Source organism: Dermacentor albipictus, chromosome 8 (genome assembly GCF_038994185.2).
Source record: "Dermacentor albipictus isolate Rhodes 1998 colony chromosome 8, USDA_Dalb.pri_finalv2, whole genome shotgun sequence".
Lineage (NCBI taxonomy): Eukaryota > Metazoa > Arthropoda > Arachnida > Ixodida > Ixodidae > Dermacentor > Dermacentor albipictus.
In genome coordinates, this window is record NC_091828.1 from 59,784,464 (window position 1) to 59,806,224 (window position 21,761).

At 46.4% G+C, this 21,761-nt stretch overlaps 1 protein-coding gene across 1 annotated transcript in view; it reads left to right on the forward strand.

Moving 5' to 3' along the window:
• Nucleotides 1-1,955: 1,955 nt before the first annotated feature.
• LOC135915188 (uncharacterized) overlaps nucleotides 1,956-21,761 on the forward strand; it is a 36,474-nt gene continuing 16,668 nt past the window's right edge. The window contains exons 1-4 of the mRNA XM_065448222.1: nucleotides 1,956-1,985; nucleotides 6,298-6,398; nucleotides 12,202-12,264; nucleotides 12,339-12,413. Coding sequence (XP_065304294.1) covers nucleotides 6,321-6,398; nucleotides 12,202-12,264; nucleotides 12,339-12,413 — 216 coding nt within the window. The 5' untranslated portion in view covers nucleotides 1,956-1,985; nucleotides 6,298-6,320. The remainder of the gene's footprint in view (nucleotides 1,986-6,297; nucleotides 6,399-12,201; nucleotides 12,265-12,338; nucleotides 12,414-21,761) is intronic.

Consider the following 21,761-nt stretch of genomic DNA (forward strand, 5'->3'; position numbering starts at 1 on the left):
GGCACGTACAGCCCCACAACACTTCTGCCACAATGCGATGCACCATGTGATGTAATGACAACACTCAACCCTCTCAGAGGTTGTAAAATGTGGCGCACAACAACGCCTCGAGCAAACACCTCTCCCTATGTGTCCGGTGTACTACGCAGACAAACAGCCGTGGTGCACGCAAGGTAACGTTTAACAACAACTCACCACTCTCGTTTTAGACTAAACGTTGAAGAAATTAAGCTTTAGCCTTAACATCACGGCTAATTATCCTCAATCAAAGCATCCAGCACGGAAAGCTTCGCTTGCATAGATTGCCTCAGTGCGTGGGATCAGCATCATTTTTGTTATTATTTTACTTTTCTTCTTCCATTGGAAGATAAGATGTGATATTCCTTCGCTATTGAACAATTACATTATGCTAGACTAATTTGCCTTTACTTCGCAGAGATATTCTTTAAACCAAATTATGCGTCAAAGCCTGGTGTAATACTCCCATACGGCACTCAGGTGATATAATGGTCACTGTACTAACGTCGTGACAAGTGTAATCATTCTTCAAGTACTCCTCCCCGAAAGGCTGTCTGACCTCTACCCAACTTTCAAATGGCCTGAAGTATTGTCCAAGCTGCACTTTTCGAAAATATTTGCGGATCGGATTATTGTCTCAGTGCGATTCATTAGAAGCGGTGAAAAGCACGCTTCCTTTGACATTTAAAGATTAATTATATTTCTCTTCTTCCTTTGTGTGTGTGGGATTTAGAGCCGGCACGCTTGCCGACATGCAGCTTACGCCACTGTTGTTTCTGCAGGTTTTCGGTGCTTCCTGGACGGTGATCGCACATCGACCGCTTGGTGGGCGTGCGGTTAATCCGTGCTACCCCGAGCAATCTGCTGACCCATCATGGCACATATCGACAATCGACGCAAGCTCATCGCTGCACGAAGAACGCTGCAAGGCTCACTGGGATGGTTTCTTCGACCATGACGTCGACGGCAGGCTCGTCGAGCATTGCGAAGCACGTGACCCGGGACTGGCCTATATAGCTGCACAGCACCTTGACTGCGTGGGATTTAGAGCCGCCATGCAGCTTACGCCACTGTTGTTTCTGCAAGTTAGTACTGTTCACCTAATTGAAATTTCTAAAGCAGTCATGGCGTTGCCGGCTCTTCCCACGCGGGCATGTGTTGCATCTACAGCGCGAGTACAGTGCACTGGACGTGACAGACGTTTTTGTTTGGTTGTGAACCGAGTTTTATGGCTCGTTTTGCTCTTGCTTCTTTCCAGTGACATTGAGCTCAACCCTGGGCCTTTTGATAAAGGCGAAATGGATTTCTTAAAGACGCTACAGGATACTATTATGAATAAGTTAGAAAACATTGATGCCAGGATAACTAGTCATGATGCCAAAATGGCTGAAATGGACAGCAAGCTTGACAAAACCCAAGACCAGATAGGAAACGTTATGAAGCTAGTACAAGAACAAGCAACTGTAATTAGGGATCTAAGCCATCAAGTAAGAATTCTGCAAAAGGAAAATGTAGACCTCGAAAACAGAAGCCGTAGATCGAACCTCGTGTTTCACGAGATAGATGACACTGATCGGTCCGAAACACGGGAACAATCTGAAGCCTTGGTAAAGGGTATCTGCGCTACGAATTTGGGAATCGAACTGCAGTTGGTTCAAAGGGCACATCGGGTTGGTCGTTTTTATGAACGGAAGAAAAGACCTATAATTGTAAATTTTTCATCCGATAAAGAAAAAATGGCCGTTTTGAAGAATGCAAGCAAGTTCAAGCAACGGCTCCTCTTACAGTGTAGAACAGGACTTTTCATTTGAAACTCGAGCAGTGCGAACGAAACTTTGGGAATACGGCAAAATAAAGAAGGCGGATAAGAAAAACCAGGTTAAGTTGAAGGACGATAAACTGATCATAAATGGCAGAGCGTTTACATGGGACGATGAGAAGGAAGAAGCTATTGCCCTGTCAAAACGGTGACGTACAAATGATATTTGCTCTATTTATCGTGATTTAGTTATTGCGGTTGTTAATTGCCGTAGCATAGTCAACAAGATAGATGAGTTTGCCGTATTGGTTGAGTCATTAAAGGCAGATATAGTGTTTGGTACTGAATCCTGGCTAAACCCATCCATTACTGATAGCGAGGTCTTCCCCTGCAACTATACTGCTTATCGCAACGACAGGCCGGGTCGTGGCGGTGGTGTTTTTATATTACTTCATTCGTCCCTTTCGTCTTTGATGTTGAACATCGGTCATGACTCGGTCGAGTCGGTTTGGTGCACAGTTACACTGGCTAATAATCTTTCTTTTGTCACTGGAGCGTTTTATCGATCACCAAGTACGGATTTCAGTGTTTTGGAAATGCTGTACGATATCGTTTCGGAGGTATCTGGCCAAATAATACTGCTTGCGGGTGATTTTAACTTACCCGACCTAAAGTGGGAAAACGGTACATGCGAATTAATGAGTGCAAACCGTAATAATCTAGAAATGAGGAACCTGGTTGATAGCTTTGGCTTTTTTCGGTATGTCCTCGAACCCACACGAATTAATAGTACCCTAGATCTTCTCCTTTGTAATTCGCCAAATTTAGTTGGTAATGTTGATGTCATTCCAGGTATCAGTGATCATCGGGTTGTGGTTGCAGAGATCAAAACGAAAGTACAGCGCATAAAAAAAGTGCATCAGCAGAAAAATTTTCTTTGAAAAGGGCGATTATTCATCAATTTCTGATAAACTTCTTGATTTTCTTCCTGTTTTTGAATGCTTTGCGGAGGAACATGAAGTAGAATTTTTATGGTGCACATTTAAACAAAAGCTGTTTGACCTTACAGAGAAGTTCGTACCAAGTATTGAATCGGCTAGACTCCAGCAGCGTAAGAAACCGTGGATCACCTTTCGTGTATTGAGGTTAATTAAAAAACGAAGGCATGTGTTTCAAAGATATAAAAGAACAAAAACACACGCGTGTTTTAAAAGGCTACAAGGATTAACACGCGAATACAAAGACCTGTCGAAAAAAGCAAAAGAACAGTATCTTAAACGATTAAATGACAAAATGAAAACAAATCCTAAACCGTTCTGGCAATATTTGAAGGGATGTGGGTCTGATCCTGTTGGAATAAATGAAATTATTTACAATGAACGTATTCTTTCTGACGATGCAGAAAAAGCGACATGCCTAAACAGGTATTTCCAATCAGTCTTTCTTTCTCAATCCGCATGCAGCCCAAAATCATCCAAAAGCAACGTTCCTCTTATGAAACCAATCGAACTCAGTGTTAGCGGCATTGAATCTCTGCTAAAAAACCTTGATGAAAGTAAGGCTATTGGCCCTGACGGTATCTCTCCGAGAATTTTAAAACAGTGTTCTCACGCCATCTCGCTTTACCTTTATTTAATATTTCACAAGTCATTAACTACTGGTCAGATGCCACAGGACTGGGAAATTGCAAATGTAGCCCCTATTCACAAAGCGGGCTCTAAAAAAGAAGTTACTAATTATAGGCCTATCTCACTTACCTCAATTTCGTGCAAGATCATGAAACACATAATATATACGGCTATCATGGAACATCTAACGGACAACACATTGCTTACAAACAGACAACCCGGATTTCTCAGGGGGTTTTCATGTTCGACACAACTGATTGAATTTTATGATGACCTGGCGTCAGTGGTTGATATGGGTGGACAAATAGACTGCATATTTCTGGACTTCCGCAAAGCATTTGATACTGTCTGCCATTCTTTACTACTTCATAAACTTCGAATGCTAAGTATAGATTCTAGTGTTTTTAGCTGGATAAAGAACTATTTGTCAAGTCGCCGTCAACGTGTGGTCCTAAATGGTACTACTTCAGATTATCTTGAGGTCACATCAGGCGTGCCGCAAGGATCAGTTCTGGGGCCTCTTCTTTTTCTTATATATATTAATCATATTAACTTAGGTATTGATTCTAACATGCGGCTCTTCGCAGATGACTGTATTGTGTATAGGAAAATCGATAATGAAGACGATGTTCTCAAACTGCAGGCCGACCTAGATCGTGTTTGCGAATGGTGCTCAAAGTGGAAAATGAATTTGAATACCGGAAAGTGCGTCCATGTGCGGTTTACTAAGAAGAAAAAAGTAATCGATGCCAGCTACAGTCTAATGAATAATATATTAAGTACTAAATCCAAGGCTAAATATTTGGGCGTAATGCTGTCGGGCGACTGCTCTTGGCGGGCACACGTGGACTATGTAGTTGGCAAAGCGGCAGTTGCTCTGAATTACATTCAAAGAAATTTAAAATGCGCAAATTGTAACCTTAGAAGCACGGCGTGCCTAACCTGTATACGACCTATTTTGGAATATGCTTGTAACCTATGGGACCCGTCACAGATATGTCTGATAAATAAACTAGAACAAATACAAAACAGAGCAGCCAGGTTTGCCTTGAGTAGGTACGGGAGGAGGTACAGTTGCACAGCAATGAAAACAGAGCTCAATTGGGAGTCCCTGTCGTCTCGCCGAAAGAGGCTGCGGCTAAAGCTTCTGTATGAAATATATCACAACAAAACTGGGATTGATAGGGAAATGTACTTAAAACCACCAAACCATATATCGGCACGCACTGACCACCAGTGCAAAATTACAGAATACCGGGCTAGGACGGGCCTGTATGCCAACTCTTTTTTTGTAAAAACTATTGCTCAGTGGAATAGACTGTCATGTGAACTGGTGTGCAGTGAGAAACAAGATGTATTCTTTTCATGCTTGTAACCCCCCTGCTGTAACGCTTTCGGGCTAAGCGGGGATATGTCTCAATAAAGAATAAAGAATAAAGACATAGGCACAGACTCCTACAGCAAATAACATGAGTTCGACGCTCTGGCCTGCAAAAACCGTGACTTTCCTGACGCCACACAGCTGCTCAAAGGGGTACACTTTGTATAGATACATTTGCACGCTGCAGGTAACAAGTGTCCTAGCTGTGCTGGACAACGGTGCTGAATAGCTGTGCTCGTAGCATTGCCCGGAAAGGTCTGGACGTACTTTCAACAAAGCCTACATTTTGTAAGCATACGGCCATGATTCAGTGGTGGGTCGTGTTAGCAGTTGTGTTAACTTTAGCAGGGTGTGGTAGTTACGAAGAACGGCTGAAATGGTGCGGCAAACGGCTCAGTAAGTATGCGGGCTGCTTTTGGCAAGCATTACGCTAGCTCTATTATGATGTAGGTATTGTTGTTTAAGGCCATAGAAAAATTGTGTGTTTTCATTGTTCTATTGTAAAAGTCATCGCAGCCTCGAGAAAATCTTAAAGTAACATTTAGGCGAGTCAACTTCACCGAATGCTGATCTTCTTATATGCCTATAATATTCGCTGTGATATAGAGCTCTACAAGACTCGCCGTGGTGGATGAGTTGCTATGACGTCATGTCTCTTGGTACGAGGTGACGGGTTCGAACGCCGGCTGCAACGGCCTCATTCTAACTTGGTTGGAATGCAAAAAAAGGAAACGCTTGTGTTACGTATGCTTTAGTAGCAGGCTAAGGAATCACAGGTGGTCAAAGTTAATTGGCAAGTCCAATTTAGAGCAACGGAACATTAAGCTCCAAATTTAGTTCTTTATAGTTACATACAGCAATAAAACAGCAGTGTCTCTGGTGTAGAACGGAAATGCCTTGCCGATGACTTTTTATGGAAGTCTGTCTTTAGAGCGCAGCTCTTAGGCGCACGTTTCCCCGTTGAGCGTCGGCGTGCCTCGTTCTCCCTCGGCGCAAGTGAGTGAACGAGCACAGAGAACGATGAAAGAGCGAACGCGGAGCGCAGTCTCGCATGAAAGACGGCGAGAGTGAAGAGAGCGCGAGAAGGAAAGCAGAGGGAACCACGTTGAAGCAACACCAGATGGCGCTCCCATCCGCGCATCCACGATAACGTTGGCACCTGCCATGCGGGGTAACGAAAAATAAAGAACCGGAAAGCTCACCTTCAACCGTAGCGTTCGCCGCAAGCGTTTCCTGGTAAGGATTAGGGTTGCACAGGTTGCCGTTACCGGGATGCGGCAACTGTGTGGCTGGTATGTATAGCGCCGCACGTTGGGATTCTGCCACTCGGTGCGGCGATCGGTGCGGTGCCCAGATATATCGCTGAAATAAAGGCACGTATAGAGCAGTGCTTAAATTTCGCATTTAGGAGTATCGTAGTCGTAGGTGAATTTTTTGTTATGTCTCTTGAACTTAGAACGAACTGTATAGTAGCAACGCGGACATTTCTGCGATCTATTGACTTTGTTCAGATCCGAGGGACTTCGCTCGTGCTATGCGAGCGGCGACGGACTTAATGCTGTCGTGCAAGGACTACATCATGAAGCTAAACCTAAGCCCACTAATTCTCAAGGTGAGCACACCACTAATCTTTCGGAGCTTCTCCATGTATGCGATATGCTTATGTGTCCGTTGGTATGTAACCTATTTCACCCCAGCTTGGGTCACTGGGTGCTACACGGTCTAAATGGTAGAGGGTCGAGCTGCTGTGCTGAGGGAACCGCGTTTGAAAACGAACACCTGACCAACTTAAACGCTAGGTGTGAGACATGGGTTGCGGGTCTCCCACCAATGGTTATACCTCTTGGACACCAACTAGGGTCATTGGCTGAGCCAATGGTCCGCTTTGCGCAGCTTTTCAATGACAAAAAACAAAAACCTTTGAAATTTCTGCGGTGCAAGGCGGACTCCAACGCGCGTCATGTACGTTCCTAAACGCGCTCAAAGTGACATCGCGCAGGGGCTGCTAGATGGCGCAATGTGTCCACAGGAAAGCGCGAGATAACAGCCCAGCTGCAGTATATACGCCTTATACAGGACGCGTTTCGGCAGTGTTTTGACAAGGTGGGTCGCTACATTACTTGATGCTAATTGTATTAACGTGGCCAGTCATCCAGCGGTCGTTGCTGCCGGATCATTTGCTGACAACTTTGTGCTTGCTGACGTCAGCGCTTACAAGCAGACGACGGCGACCGAGGAGCGGTCGTTTGCCCAGCAGTCGTTACGTACGAACGCTCACTGTAGCATGGGCCAACCTTCGACCGGCAGGCATAATATTAATGCATGCAGGTCCTTCATTAGAAAAGCGCCCGGCATTTCAACGGTTTCGTCGGTTTTGTTCAATTACTTACATTTAAACTTGACGGAAGTTTCTGCATTCCATCGTTTTCCATTCCATCCTCAAGGGCCAACTACCGTCAGCACTTGAGGATGTAGGCTCCGAGGGGTATAGGCTCCGCCGTCATCATACCAAGCCACATTACAACCTAAGCAGTTGATTTTAGTTTTCCATACTTTGCTTTTTTATTATTTTATATGAGCAAATTCACTTACCACACATGTCGCAGGAAGACAAAGGTAACTTATAAGAGCAAATTATTCCACAATGTTAAAAAGAGTGCCGGAGCTGTGCTTTAAGGATGCACGAACGAATGCGTGGACGTTGTGCTCTGCCAAGCTTTGCAGCCACAGGGCCGCTGCGCGAGCCTGCCACACGCCCGCGAATAGTCCTAGCAGAGCAGCGTGAAACAGTAGCGTTGGTGTGCCTCCACATTGACGTTCGTCATATAAAGTACTCAAAGCTAGACTTCCCTTCTTGCGGTGCTACAACGTTATTCCCCGTTTATTATCTATGATAAACCTATATACGGCATGTCTACGATGCGTATCTGCATATGCCAAGCAGAAACGAGACGTTTCTACGTCATTTGGAATAGCTGGCGCACCGTACAAGTGGCGGTGATGACTAAAAACTTGTCATGAGTTAACGATGATTTTTCGCCTGCAAAGGCTATATTCTCGCTAACAGCGATGCCATGGGAATTTCGAGCACCGCTCAATTACCTCATGTTGCTTTAGTACATGAATTCACTGTGCATTTACTCTAGACAAACATAATAACACAATAATCTCTACAGAAAACTTCCACACAGAAGACGCATTACAGTATTTTAGCATGTGTGTTGTGCATTCAGGATAAAGGAACTGACAACCGGCCAGAGCGTATTGTGAGTGGAAATGAAAAAACCGTAGTTGATATCGATTTAAGCAGCAAATACATTTGATATTGGCACGGAAAGCCGCAAAATATGGTAAGTGGCGTGCACGGTTGTGAAGCCTTAGTACTTCGCAAGAAGAATACCCGGTTACTGTACGGAAGCAAGCTGTCATTAGGTATCGCATTATTATTCTTTAAATTGCAGTTCTCATATTATTACACGCTTGCCCTTCATTCTATACGTATTACGAAGTAAAAAAATGACGACGCTGACTCGTGGTAACGAGTCAGCGTGGTAACGAGGGGAGCGACAGGGACACGTTACCGCACACGAGTGCTGTTGCACACGCGCGTGAGCTTGCGAGCTAGTACCCGGAGTTATGTGGTCCCTGAGAGGTACGAAATGCCATCGACTATAATTGCGCCGTGGTTGGGTGCAAGCAATGCACTAATAGCACTACTGGCACACCGTATCACTTAGCTTGTCTTGGCTAAAAAAAGAAAATGCCCAGCGAATGCAGCCACCAAAAGCATTGCCTTCTAGGTTTGTTTCTGTTACTTTGACGGAGCCGTCACTGGGGCGTAGATTTGAACACCACCCATTACTGCAGAAATAAATGAACACTTCAGAAAACATGAACAGCAGGAACGTCAGCTTGATAAACGAAACATTACTTCCTTAGCACTAGGGCCGAACGTGTCATCTGCTTCCCAGCAATGCCGGCATATAATCGCTGTCGCGCTCACATATCGCTATTTCCAGTACGTTTCCAGCGCACGACTACATTCTCACAGCAGACCGAAAAATTGCGGTTAGGTAAATGGTGTACGACGTTTTCCACGTTGCCGCTGCGTCATTGAAAACTATGACCGGTAAGCTTTCCGTTGCACTAAAAGAACTGGTACCATAAGAACTGATTGTCAGCCCCTTTAGGGAATACACCTAAAACGAATTCTGAAAAAAATGTTTTCTCTTTAGCTGATTGCAGGGAAACACGGTAGACGTTTCTCAAACCATGGTGGTCCGAACATGGAATTTATTAGGGATACGTGCAAGGGAGACATTGCTAAGCTGCACATGTTTTCAACCACACGCACCACAGTTATGCCATCACCGTTGGACTGCTAAGCACGAGGTCACGGGATTGAATCCCGGCCACGGCGACCGCATTTTGATGGATGCGAAATGTTAAAACACCCCTGTACTTAAACTTAGGTGCACGTTAAAGAACCTTAAGTGGTCCAAAATATGCTGTAGTCCCCTAATACGGCGTCCCTCATCATCAAATCTTAGTTTTGGTGCGTACAACCCCATAATATTTTTTTTTATTTATGATACCACCCCTTCGAATGATCTATTCGCTCAGTGCTACGTGCTACTGCGAAGAATCAAGTATGTGAAAAGGAAACGAGAACAGGACCTGTGTTTAATGGACTCATCTGTATCAACAACCACTGTAGAAGACGGATATGCGGAGCACGGTTAAGACTGAAATAGTCGAGCCACACAAAGGCTATAGGCTAAAAACCTCTTCCAAAGAGTAAAGTTTTCACGCCTTAAGCACTGCCAGTATCGAAACATCTATTTCAGAATAATGATAGTCCACTTGCTCAACCTGGAGAGTTATTTTCAAAAACCGTGGTGACAGCAATGCAACGTCAGCATCTGCGGGGCTGACATTTTATGTTTCGTTTCTTTTTGTTTAACTTCTGGAATTTATTAGTCCAACATATGCAGCTCCCTTGAATTTTGGATTTTCCTTCTTTATGTGTACTCCGAAAATCTTTCACGCAGCCTAGAGTAAACTATCTGTTCCCCAAATTCAACCTGCTTAACAGCTCGCTTTTCGGTATTCGTCAGTAATTCTGAAATCATATAAAATATTTTAACAAGGATACTACCGAAGTGAGTGATACCCAACGTGGTTTCTTAAGCAAATGCAGAAAGTCGTAGACGTTTCCTTCCGTGCTCTTTTTATTGCGCCAAGGTCAAGATGATCTCCTGCATGCTCACAAGAGTTGAAGCATAATTCGCAAAGGCTGAACAAGTCAGTGTTTTGTCCAGTAGAATGTAGTTGAAACCATTGTCTGAGTTAAGGTTCCTTAGCAGTTGTAAAGTAACATTTACCTGCAATGTAAATCGTTTTCATTTGAACTCCAAAGAGCGGTAATTCCTCGCATAATTCTGGAAAAAACGTCATTTCGAATTGCTTACGGAAACAAAAGTATACATTCTCGCATGCACGTCACCTGGAACCCAGAGACAAAGATCTCTGATGCAAATTGCCTATGCACGTGCTATCACAGATTTCTGTCAAATATTTTTGTCTGCAGTCCCGCTGTTAGCCCACGGCCAACAGCGTGGTTGCAGAGAAAGCGCTTCTTGCTTTAGAGCTCTTTCGAGAATACATGCTCATTATAGCTCATTACCACGTCAAAGTATCATTACCAGAGACGCGCAGTGTGTGCAAAGAAAGTTCTAGTTATTTATATTATGTTGTGTACAGTTTATTTATTTGCTTATTTGTCATACTGCCAGTCTCCGTGAGACCAACGTAAGTGAGCAGTGTATTGGACAGTTGTGCAAAAAAAAAGAAACAGTTTATGGTACATGGTACAGAAAAAAACTACTTTAAGTATTGCAAAACTTACCAATGACGATGCGACATACAGTAGATGCTGTGACACAGTTACTAGCGCAAACAAGACGAATGGAAAAAAGGTTGGGACAGAACTAGCGCTCTGTCATTTCCCAACCTTTCTTTCTGTAGTCTTGTTCGCGCTAGCAACTATGTCACAGTGACTGCATCAACATCAACTTGTCCAACTTTCTTCGTTGATATACAATACTTTTGATTAGTATAGCAACTACACAAGGTAATATAGTATTACTAAATATTATATAAAAATATCGAATAAATGACCAATGTGAAATTACAGAAATTGTACAGATAACAGTGCAGATGTGACCACAGTTTGCGGCTTGAAATGCAGAATTTTTATGCGCAGGAAACACAAGTACTACAGGGAAGATAATTAAGCGCGGGTGTTAATGGCGTCTTGCGTGTGTAATGTCTCCAGTAGGTTAGTAGTTAAGTGGAATGAGCTGTAATAATCTCCCACTCACCTACGAAACTGATAATCGCGTATCTTCATAGAAAACCTAATGAACTTCTATTAATTGACGATACTTCCGATGTATAAAGGATGTTTGTGAACATTCCGCACTGTCTTTTGCGGCATCCTGTTCTAGTGCGCGGAATTTTGTATGTCTTTGTGCTCTTTGTAGTTCGGGAACTTCAGCCCTTTTGAGGTACTATTTTGTTAACATTGTAACGAGGAGTAGACAGTGAGGCGTAAATGTGCCAAGATCTGCTGCAGCCTAATTATTTTTTTACACACGTTCATAAGTATGGCACCGGCAGTATGGCGCAGCTAATGTGTAATGAAAGACCACTCTTACAAAAATGCGTGCTTTTTTTTTCTGGGCCACGCTCGCGGCCTGTGCTACAAAGAACTCGTAACCCCCTCTTATTGGAAAATAATAGAAATTAGGTCTAGCTGCTACAGGTTGTTCGTGATGTTTCAGGCGCCTAGTAGAAACCAAAAATAACAGGACAGGAAGTAATTGCTGGAAATTATTGATCGCACTTTGTATTCCATTCTGTGCCCTAAACCATGCGAACACGTGACGTGACCTCATGATTTTCGTCGATTGATCGTATCTACGATAACTGACTACGACCTTTTGTGTCTTATGCGACTTGTTTTGTGCGTTGTCTTCTACATTTTTGTGAGATGACTTCAATCACAATTTTTTTTTATCTGATTTCTGTTGTGGATTCCTATAGTGCAGTTCCGCCATTTGACACTGACTTTTCCTTTCTTGCTATCTTCCTTTTGTCCAGGGCGGGCTTGTTATATTTCTTTATTTGGTCTATGTGAAAATGACCAGCTGGAGCCTTGCAACCGCGTCAACGTCTCCTAAATACCATGCTTTTTTATTAAATAAGGACGCGATTGTCCATTTTCTTATGTGTTCTGCTTGGAGCCTAATGACGGCACAAATGAGATGACATTTTTGGCCCTAACTGTTTGCGGTTTCCAGCATCTGCCTCGGGTATTGCTGCAAAGTGGACGTATTTCGTCTTTCACGCAGGAACACCGACGGCTGTGCATCGGAATGCGGATCTGCTACGCTCAATTGAGCTACCACAACAGTGTAAGCTCGCGCAGTTGTAATACCGAACCATGTGTAGCGGCCCAGTGACTTGCGCTATCGTCCATTTTTTTCAGACCATCAATCAACATCGGAGGTCACTCTGCGAGTGCATGGAGAAAGGGCTCTATATGTGGCAAGCCATGAATCCGGTACGTACGCAGGCAGATACAAAAGATGATAATATTGGAGAAACAGCATATCCGTCGTCAAAGATTGTGGTGCTGACAATAGGTATGGAGGGTCTTAGAAGTTAAACTGGCTCTAATTTTGATAAAAGGGCGGGGCTATGTACGCAAAGTCTGCTTGCACACTTTGGTTATGCGCTTTGGAGGGCACAGTTTCTGTGAGTAATTAAAATAACCACGCGCATAAATAGAGGAATCTTGTCATCACGATTTTGATATACGTTAGATGTATATATCTGAAACATAAGGCAAATGGTTTCTCCGGACAATTTTGCTTTGTTTAAAGGGCTTGGTGAAACAACATCTTTCGCGGATAACACATGCTGCTGCGAACATCTCAGCCAAAGTTTTTTGCAGTCGCGTGCGGCGCGTTGAGCTCGCAAGCAGAGCACGAAGTCCCATTTCTCTCAAACGCTCTCTTTGCAACTGAAGCCTCTGTTCTGAACGCTTTATTTCGTAATGTAGCGGATTCCCATGCACGGCTGCAATTTGCCAATAGCTGACATCAATCTAGTATGAGGTGTTTGAATCAGAGCGTTTCTTCCTGCTGTTATCGTGTGTATTTATAGGCGAAGTTTAATAAACAGGCCTAAGTAAGAGAAAACCTGCTTTCGAATTTTCGACAACAATGACGGACATCCGGCAGAAGTCGACTATCGTCTGTTGACACACCGCCGCTCCCCGTAGGAATTAAACTTTGGCTTACGGGCGTCGGAGCCGTAGGATCTGGCTAATGTTTAGTAGTGCTGAACACCCAACCAACCTCGAACCACACAAAACGTAAGGTCAGACAACGCGCACGCTTGCCAGGTCGAGCTCACTCCTGCCGGTACCCGGTTAGGCGCTTTGGCAGGCCAATTGATATCGCTTCGAAAATGCGGAAGTGGCATGTGGTCACTGTCCGTCGGTCAAGTTGGTGCAGGTCGAACCCGGTCCGCACCACGTAGCGCGGCCAGACTGGAGGATATGAGCGCGAGCGGGCACTCGAGCCTTCTCGTGCTCGAAGCAAACGCTGCGCATGCGCACTGCAGTTGCCTGCAGCTGCGGTATGCTACTGTAGCGCCGATAGCGCGGCCGTCGCGCGGTGTCGCGACGAGTCCGCTGGCTGAGCGCACTGCGGCTCGCTGAGGACCGCCGCGTTTGGCGAGTCGCAGGCTCAAAACTGGAAGTTGTGGCGTCTACGTCAACCCACAAAATCAAAATTTAACTGCACACCACGGTGACGTTCAGTAGGCGGAATGCTGTGGGCAGGCCCTGCTCCGCCGTAGCTTCCGCAGTGCGAAGCAATGAACAAGGAGCAGAAGCTCCGCGAAGAGGTTCTTTAATTGCCAGGAAGTCCACTTCTGCTCAACGCATTGAAGTGCTTTTTGCGACAAATTATTTCTGAAATAGCCTATTTAAACTTCAAACGTATTTCTCCACTTGAATAAAGAGTGGTTCAGGGCCCCTTGAACTACCCTGTAATGTCTGTGTTTCGAGATATATATACGAATAATGTACATTCAGTCAGGTAATTTCGCATTAAGAACCGTGAATTTCGACATAACGTCGAACCGTGAGGGAACGTCAACGGGAGGGAAAGGATAAAGTCCTGTCTTGTTTTCGCCAGCCGAGAGGAAGAGCGCAGCTGTTGTCAACTTCGCTCCTATTGCAAACCATGTTCCAAAAGCAGTAAGCTACGTCACAATGGGAGCTTGACGTTCTCTCGAGGTCCACGCCCCTGAATACAAAATTAGCTAAGTGTAAAATCTGATGACGAATATCTCGGGGCAGAAGCTCTCTGGAAGAATAAAAAAAGGTGAAGTCGTTTTCTTCCAATACGAATGCTCACATATCATAGACCTATACCATAATTGTCATTTTAAATATGGTAAGGAGCTACTGTTAAGTATAATTGCTTGCGTGAATTGTGTCCGCGAAAGCTCATACGCAAAAAAGAGGTGAGGCGTGCAGAAACAAGAGTAGAGAAGCGGACAACACAATATGAGCGCCAGTTTTAATGCGCAGGTCCGGCACCTATTAGAAGCAGGTTATCCTAGTGTAGCTGTGGCCACTGTGGCTGAGCGAGCGCCAGTTTTAATGCGCAGGTCCGGCACCTATTAGAAGCAGGTTATCCTAGTGTAGCTGCAGCCACTGTGGCTGAGCGCCTAAAGAAGTCGGTTTCGAGGGGGACGGACGTGATTGAATAGCAAAAAAAAAAAGAAAGAGAAGAGTTGTGGCTATTCCGTACATTCATTCAGTATCACGCAGGCTTAAAAAAGTTGCAAGTAGATATGATGTTAATGCTGCTTTCACTGCTCCCAATGAGCTAGGTAAGATATGCACTGTCGTACAGAGGAAAAAGGAGCAGGTAAAGGCAAAAAAGAACAGATATATGTCCAGTGAAGCACAATAAGAACAACAGTTTTACTGACTGTCGTATGGGTGTGGTTTATAAAATTCCACTTAGCTGTGGCCAGTTCTACGTAGAGCAAACGGGACGGTGTATCAATCAGAGGCTAATGGTACATAAAAGGTCGTTAACCGGTGGATCGCCTTCTAATCTTTCCCTACATTGCTAAGATTGGAACTGCACGCCAGAGTCAGATGAATGCGCGATATAGTACAGGCATAAGAATGAAGATACGCGTCTTACGGTAGAGGCATGGCATATCTACAATGATGGAAGTGCGTGCGTGAGTCAGCCTTCGATTACTTTCCATAAGGAGGAGGTGCCTTAAAAGTTATCTCTCACGTAGACCGGCACGTGTACCCTACTAGCACGTGGTGTTACCATTCCTGAGGTTGCGCAGATGAGTTTTGTGTCTTCTTTCTTTTTTCGCCTCAGTGCTTTCTTCGGTGTTCGTGTAGTCCACCTCTCTACTCCTGTGTCCTGTATGCACGCCTCACCTCTTTTTTGCATAATGAACCCTTACCAACTAGCTCAGCTTTCTGTCGTTCTAAAGCTCATACACCGTCTGTGCTCGAAGATATTGCGTAGTTTGCAAGGTATTTTTTAATAAAATTACTGATTGCTTAACTTTGAAGGCCCCGTATATATATTCCTTTATGACCACGAGCTTATAGACCTATATATTTGTTCAGAACACCTTACCGCACACCTTTATATAGTGTACTGTGCAGCATATTACTGTAATCACTGTAATCGCGCGTGATATTTGAAGTGAAATAAACACGTTCCATAGCGGGCATATTCAGGCGATTCTTGCTACCCTGACGAAGACGGGATCCAAGTGAAAACGTAGAAATACGCATCACAACACATTTCTTGCATTGTTGAGGCCGGGAATCTCTGATCATTAAAAAAACCCGCCCCGGCCGCAGAATGCAGTTACCAAAGTATATATATATATATATATATATATATATATATATATATATATATATATATATATATATTGTAAAGGGGGATTTATTCGGCTCGTAGAGCAGCTGCGACAAACTCAGCACCAGCAGGTAGGGCGCAGACAGCGAACCAACTGGGTACGTGCCACGCGATGGCAACGGGGCTTCTCAGCCTGCCGATCTTCTTCGTCACAATCACTCCCGGAACTGAAGAGTAGCCATCCTGGCGACCTAGGAAGAGGTGGGTGGATCGTAATACTGCTTCAGCCGGTCAATGTGCACAGTCTCTCACCCCCGACGACGCACATCGGAAGATGGCGATACGGGCTGGACCACGTAGTTCACTGGTGATGTTTGAGCAACCACGTGGTAGGGCCCGTGGTACTTCTGGAGGAGCTTGGACGAAACGCTATGAGCAGCAACAGGCGGGACCCAAAGCCACACGAGTGAGTCGACGGGGAAAGGGTGAGGGGGGGGATTGAGGGCGAGGCATTCTTTTTGGCGGCACTGTTGAGCAGACGTCAAAGAACGGGCCAGTTGTCGGCATTTCTCGGCGTGCTGAGCAACCGCAGAAACAGGTGACCATTCAGCAGGGTCCGGCCGGTACGGGAGGACCGTATCAATAGTGCTGGAGGGATGGCGGCCATAAAGCAGAAAGAATGGTGAGAATCCGGTAGTGGCTTGAGAGGCAGTGTTATATGCGTAAGTGACGAACGGAAGTACAAGGTCCCAGTTGGAGTGGTCAGATGCAACATACATTGATAGCATGTCACCAAGAGTTCTGTTGAATCGTTCTGTTAAGCCATTGGTCTGTGGATGATAAGCAGTAGTAGTGCGGTGAATAATTTGGCATTCAGATAGGAGTGACTGCAGGACATCCGAGAGGAATACGCGGTGTTGCAAATGGGTCGCAAGACCCAAAGGTAGCGTTGGCCTGGCGGCCTGGGGCACAGCTGGAAGCATCCGAAGGTCCTGGCAAAGGATGAGTCGACTGCTAACAGAACAACTTGTTTATTCTAGCATCGCAAAAGAGCGGCCGGTCAGCTCGACCAAAGTGGAGAAACAGGAGACCACGTTACTCGACTGAATAAATCGAAGCTTCTCTCGTGGCGCCCGGGGGCAGCTGCTTTTATACTCTCGGAGTCGAGGGCAAGAAGGAACGGCTCGGATGAGGCGCACGTGACGGCGGCGCACGGACACGTTGTTACAAAAAGTGACGTATCCGCCGGGCCGGCGCCGGTCGGGCCTCCTCGCTTCACCGTTGGGGAGCTCCTCTCCCCGGCTGCCGCGCTTTGACAAGCGTGGGCACCAATATGCACACACACACACACGCACACACGAAGACACGTGGCATTGAAACATGCCTGGACGCGCTTGGCGGAAGGCGTTGCGGCAGCGCTGAACTGGCCAAAATGTCCGCTGCTTTGAACGAAGCCCCGGCGTCCGTTGCATCCGCGCCGGCTATACCACACGTCGGAGGCGAAACGTAACAGCGGCCCCGATCGCTCAACAGTTCACGAGGTGCGCCATGGCAGAGAACGAAGTTGTTCAGAATGAACGAGGCGATGTCTTTGCTGATGCGGCAAGCAAGGCGGCGGTTTCAGCATACCGTGTCAAATGATCTACGGCGACAACAATCCATCGGTTGCCAGCGCCAGTAGATGGAAGAGGCCCGTATATATCAATGCCGACACGGTCAAATGGCTGAGCTGGGCAGGGAAGTGGTTGGAGACGTGCGGTGGAGAGATGCGGGACACATATGCGTAGCTGGCAGGCAATGCAGGAGCGTACGTATTTGTGGACGAAGGTGTACATCCTTCGCCAACAATATTGTAGGCGAAGCCGTGTGTAAGTTTTTGACACTCCGCCATGACCACACTGCAGGTCAGGATGAAAAGTGGAGCATAACTCTTGTCGTAGGTGGTGAGGCACTACTAAGAGCCATTTGCGGCCGTCATTGTGGAAGTTGCGGCGCTATAAAAGTCCGTCCCGGATTGTGAATTGCTGCGCCTGTCGGCGCAACGCTCGAGGTTCCGAAGTTGCCGGAGGATTTGACAAAAAGTCGAATATCATGACAATCCATGGGTCTTTTCGTTGCTCCGATGCCATGTACAGGATGTCAAGTGGTGAGATGTCATGTCTGTCGGTAGAAGTGCTGCTGTTTGAAATAACTGGAGAGCGCGAGAGGGCATCGGCGTCAGCGTGTTTGCGTCCAGAGCGATAGACGACACGGATATCATATTCCTGGATTCGGAGGGCCCACCGAGCGAGGCGGTTCGACGGGTCTTTTAGGTTGGACAACCAGGAAAGAGCGTGATGATCGGTCACCACGTCAAAGCGTCGACCGTAGAGATATGGACAAAATTTTTTAAAAACCCATACGATATCCAGGCACTCTTTTCTGTTACTAATTGGCTTCAGGTTTCGTGAGGGCACCGATTGTGTGTATATATATATATATATATATGTATACAGTGAAAGCTTGTTAATCCGAACTTCAATAATTCGAATTTATGGATAATTCGAACTGTACGATTTGGTCCGGCCAAGCTCCACAGAAGTCTATGTATAAAAAAGTCCGTTAATTCGAACGCGAGATGGTTCCCTCACGGATAATTCGAACTACGCTCGCCTGGCACATAGCCAGAGAAACGCGCCTACTGCCTACACACAAGGCTGTATTGCCTCCGAAACGGAGAGAACGGCGAGAGAAGGCAAAATCGGAAAAAAATCTAACCGACGCGGGGTCAGCCAGAAGGCAGCGGCGGCTGCCGCCTCTCCGTTCTACGTAACCTCCGAGACTTCTTGCCCGTTGCGAATCTCAGAGGCTTTGCAAATCTTGTACAGCTGCTAATATTGTGCGGAGATGGCACGGCAAGCTGCAAAACACAGTGAATCAAGTACGTCGCAGCTGCGCTTGCAATGAAGAGCCAACGAATCAGGGCCTTCGCCACCTTCACATGTTCAGCGTCTTTGTCTCAGCAGTCTTCATCGGTTGTGCACCTCTGTTTTCAGCTTAGGAGGTACCGGCCGTCGCGATTCATTGTGATGGTGTTAAGCCTCGGCTAACGTTCGTTTCGGTGGACATCGGTGGTGTGGCACAGTCGGATCCAGAGCTTCGACTTGAAGAGGGCGTGTGCCCGCGGCACACGCCATCACTTTCTGACGCGCCAGATTTCTGACATGCCCGACTGCTTCCAAATCGTAGTGTACTGTTGCCCTCCTTAACTTTCGTTAGTTCGAACTTTCGTTAATTCGAACTGAAGCGGCTTCCCCTTGCGGTTCGAATTAATGAGCTTTTACTGTATATATATATATATATATATATATATATATATATATATATATATATATATATATATATATATACGTGACTTAGGCAAGCCGCGGCGTCCGTCCGTATATTTATTAGTCCTATCAAAAGAAGGCCACAAACAAAGACGCCAAGGAGCAATTGCTGGTACATAATAACTGCAATAAATCAATGCTACATTAATGGAAATGGAAGTGTGTGATAAAAAAGCAACTGGCTGTAGGTTGAATACGAATTGTACACGACTTCGCATGACGTTTGCGATGCTCTTATCAATATATATATATATATATATATATATATATATATATATATATATATATATATATATATATATATATATAGCATTGCAATATATATATATATTGTGCGCATGATACATACGCTTCATATTCTCACCTTTACGTTCTCGTCTTCACCGCTTTGGGGCCTGGTGGTAGGGCTCTCACTCAAGAGAATAAAGAGGAGACTGCCTAAAACTTGTCTCACAAGTGGTGGAATGTGCTGTCCTGTTTCTTCGTCCTCTCGCTCCCGGTCTCTCTCCAGCTTCCCCTACGCTACACCCATGGAACTCCGCTCGAGTCGCCGCCTCTACCAACTGCACTCAACCATGTCGCATGACCAGCAGACCAATACCAGGACATCCACCTTGCCTGCCCCTGCGGGAATCCCTTCTTGGACAGTGACCACTCCTCAAAAGGATCCACCAATGTTTGCTGGGCTTCCGCGGGACGACGTTGAAGACTGGTTGGAACTATACGAGCGCGTCAGTGACTTTAACCACTGAAACGAATCAGCGAAACTTGCTCAAGTTCGCCTTCTACCTAACCGGCGTTGCGAAAGCTTCGTTTTAAGATCATGAGCTCGATTTCGTCAACTAGAGTACCTTTAAACACCACCTACGCCAGATTTTCGCGAACTCGTCTGTCCACTCCGATATCGCCAAGAAGAAGCCTGCGGAGCGTGCTGAGCACTCGGGCGAGTCTTACAATTCGTACATAGAGGACGTCCTCGCCGTCTGCCGCCGCGTGAACCCCTCGATGGCAGACAGTCACCGTGTACACCACTTGCTCAAGGGTATTGGGACTGTGGCATTCAATGCTCTTGTAGTGCTGAATCCCACTACCGTCGCAGACGTCATCGGTATATGTCAGCGTCTCGATGAGCTTCAAATGTTCCGCCTACAACCTGACACATCTGATTTCAAGGCGTCCAACGACAGCGAGCTACGTGCCTCGATTCGCTCCATCATCCGTGAGGAACAGCACGCCCAAGCTTCGTCAAACCATCCTGAGGTCCATCTGACGCCTCCTAGGGGCGGCCTATGCCATATCGTGAGGGAAAAGATAGCTGCCGTGACCTGCCCGCAAGTCCCGAGCCCGCACCCCATCCCTACGCCAACTTACGCTCAGGTTGCCTCTATAACGCCACCCTCCCAGCAGCCACCACAACAGGCACCTGCACCGCACGTGTACCTAAATCCCATCACTGCAAGACCACCACCTCTTCCGTCTTACAACGCATGGAGCCCACCTCTCCCGGTTTGCTACTACTACGGCATCCATGGCCACATTTCAAGGTTTTGCCGACGCCGTCAGCAAGACGAAAGAGGTGGCTATGACGGGTTTGAATGGGATGAGTTTTCTGGCCCTGTACACAACGTCGGCGTTCTTCGATTATTATCCACGACATTCCCCATCTTCCAATTCGTACATAGAGGACGTCCTCGCCGTCTGCCGCCGCGTGAACCCCTCGATGGCAGAGAGTCCCCGTGTACACCACTTGCTCACGGGTATTGGCAATGTGGAATTCAATGCTCTTGTAGTGCTGAATCCCACTACCGTCGCAGACGTCATCAGTAATCAGTACATGTCAGCGTCTGGATGAGCTTCAAATGTTCCGCCTACAACCTGACACATCTGATTTAAAGGCGTCCAACGACAGCGAGCTACGTGCCTCGAGTCGCTCCATCATCCCTTGAGGAACAGCACGCCCAAGCTTCGTCAAACCATCCTGAGGTCCATCCGATGCCTCCTGGTGGCGGCCTACGCCATATCGTGAGGGGAAAGATAGCTACCGTGACCTGCCCGCTATCCCTACGCCAACTTACGCTCAGGCTGCCTCTATAGTGCCACCCTCCCAGCAGCCACCACTAGAGGCACCTGCACCGCACGTGTAGCTGAATCCCATCACTGGAAGACCACCACCTCTTCCGTATTGCAACGCATGGAGCCCACCCCTCCCGGTTTGCTACTACTACGGCATCCATGGCCACATTTCAAGGTTTTGCCGACGCCGTCAGCAAGACGAAAGAGGTGGCTATGACGGGTTTGAATGGGATGAGTTTTCTGGCCTTGTACACAACGTCGGTGTTCTTCGATTATTATCCACGACATTCTCCATCTCCACAGGACTTCAACGCTGCCGGTTCATTGCGTTTCCCGCGTCGTCGCTCTCCATCACCGATGCGGCGCTCCTCTTCCCTTCTTCGACCGGCTACTTCATCCTCCGATCACCGCCCAGAAAACTAAATGGTGCAGCTTCAGGAGGGAAATCTGCATCCTTTGGACAACCTGAAATTCCTCCGGAGCGCCCGTCAGATGTACCTTTGGTGTGCGTTGAAGGTGCCCAAACCGAAGCCTTGGTTGACACAG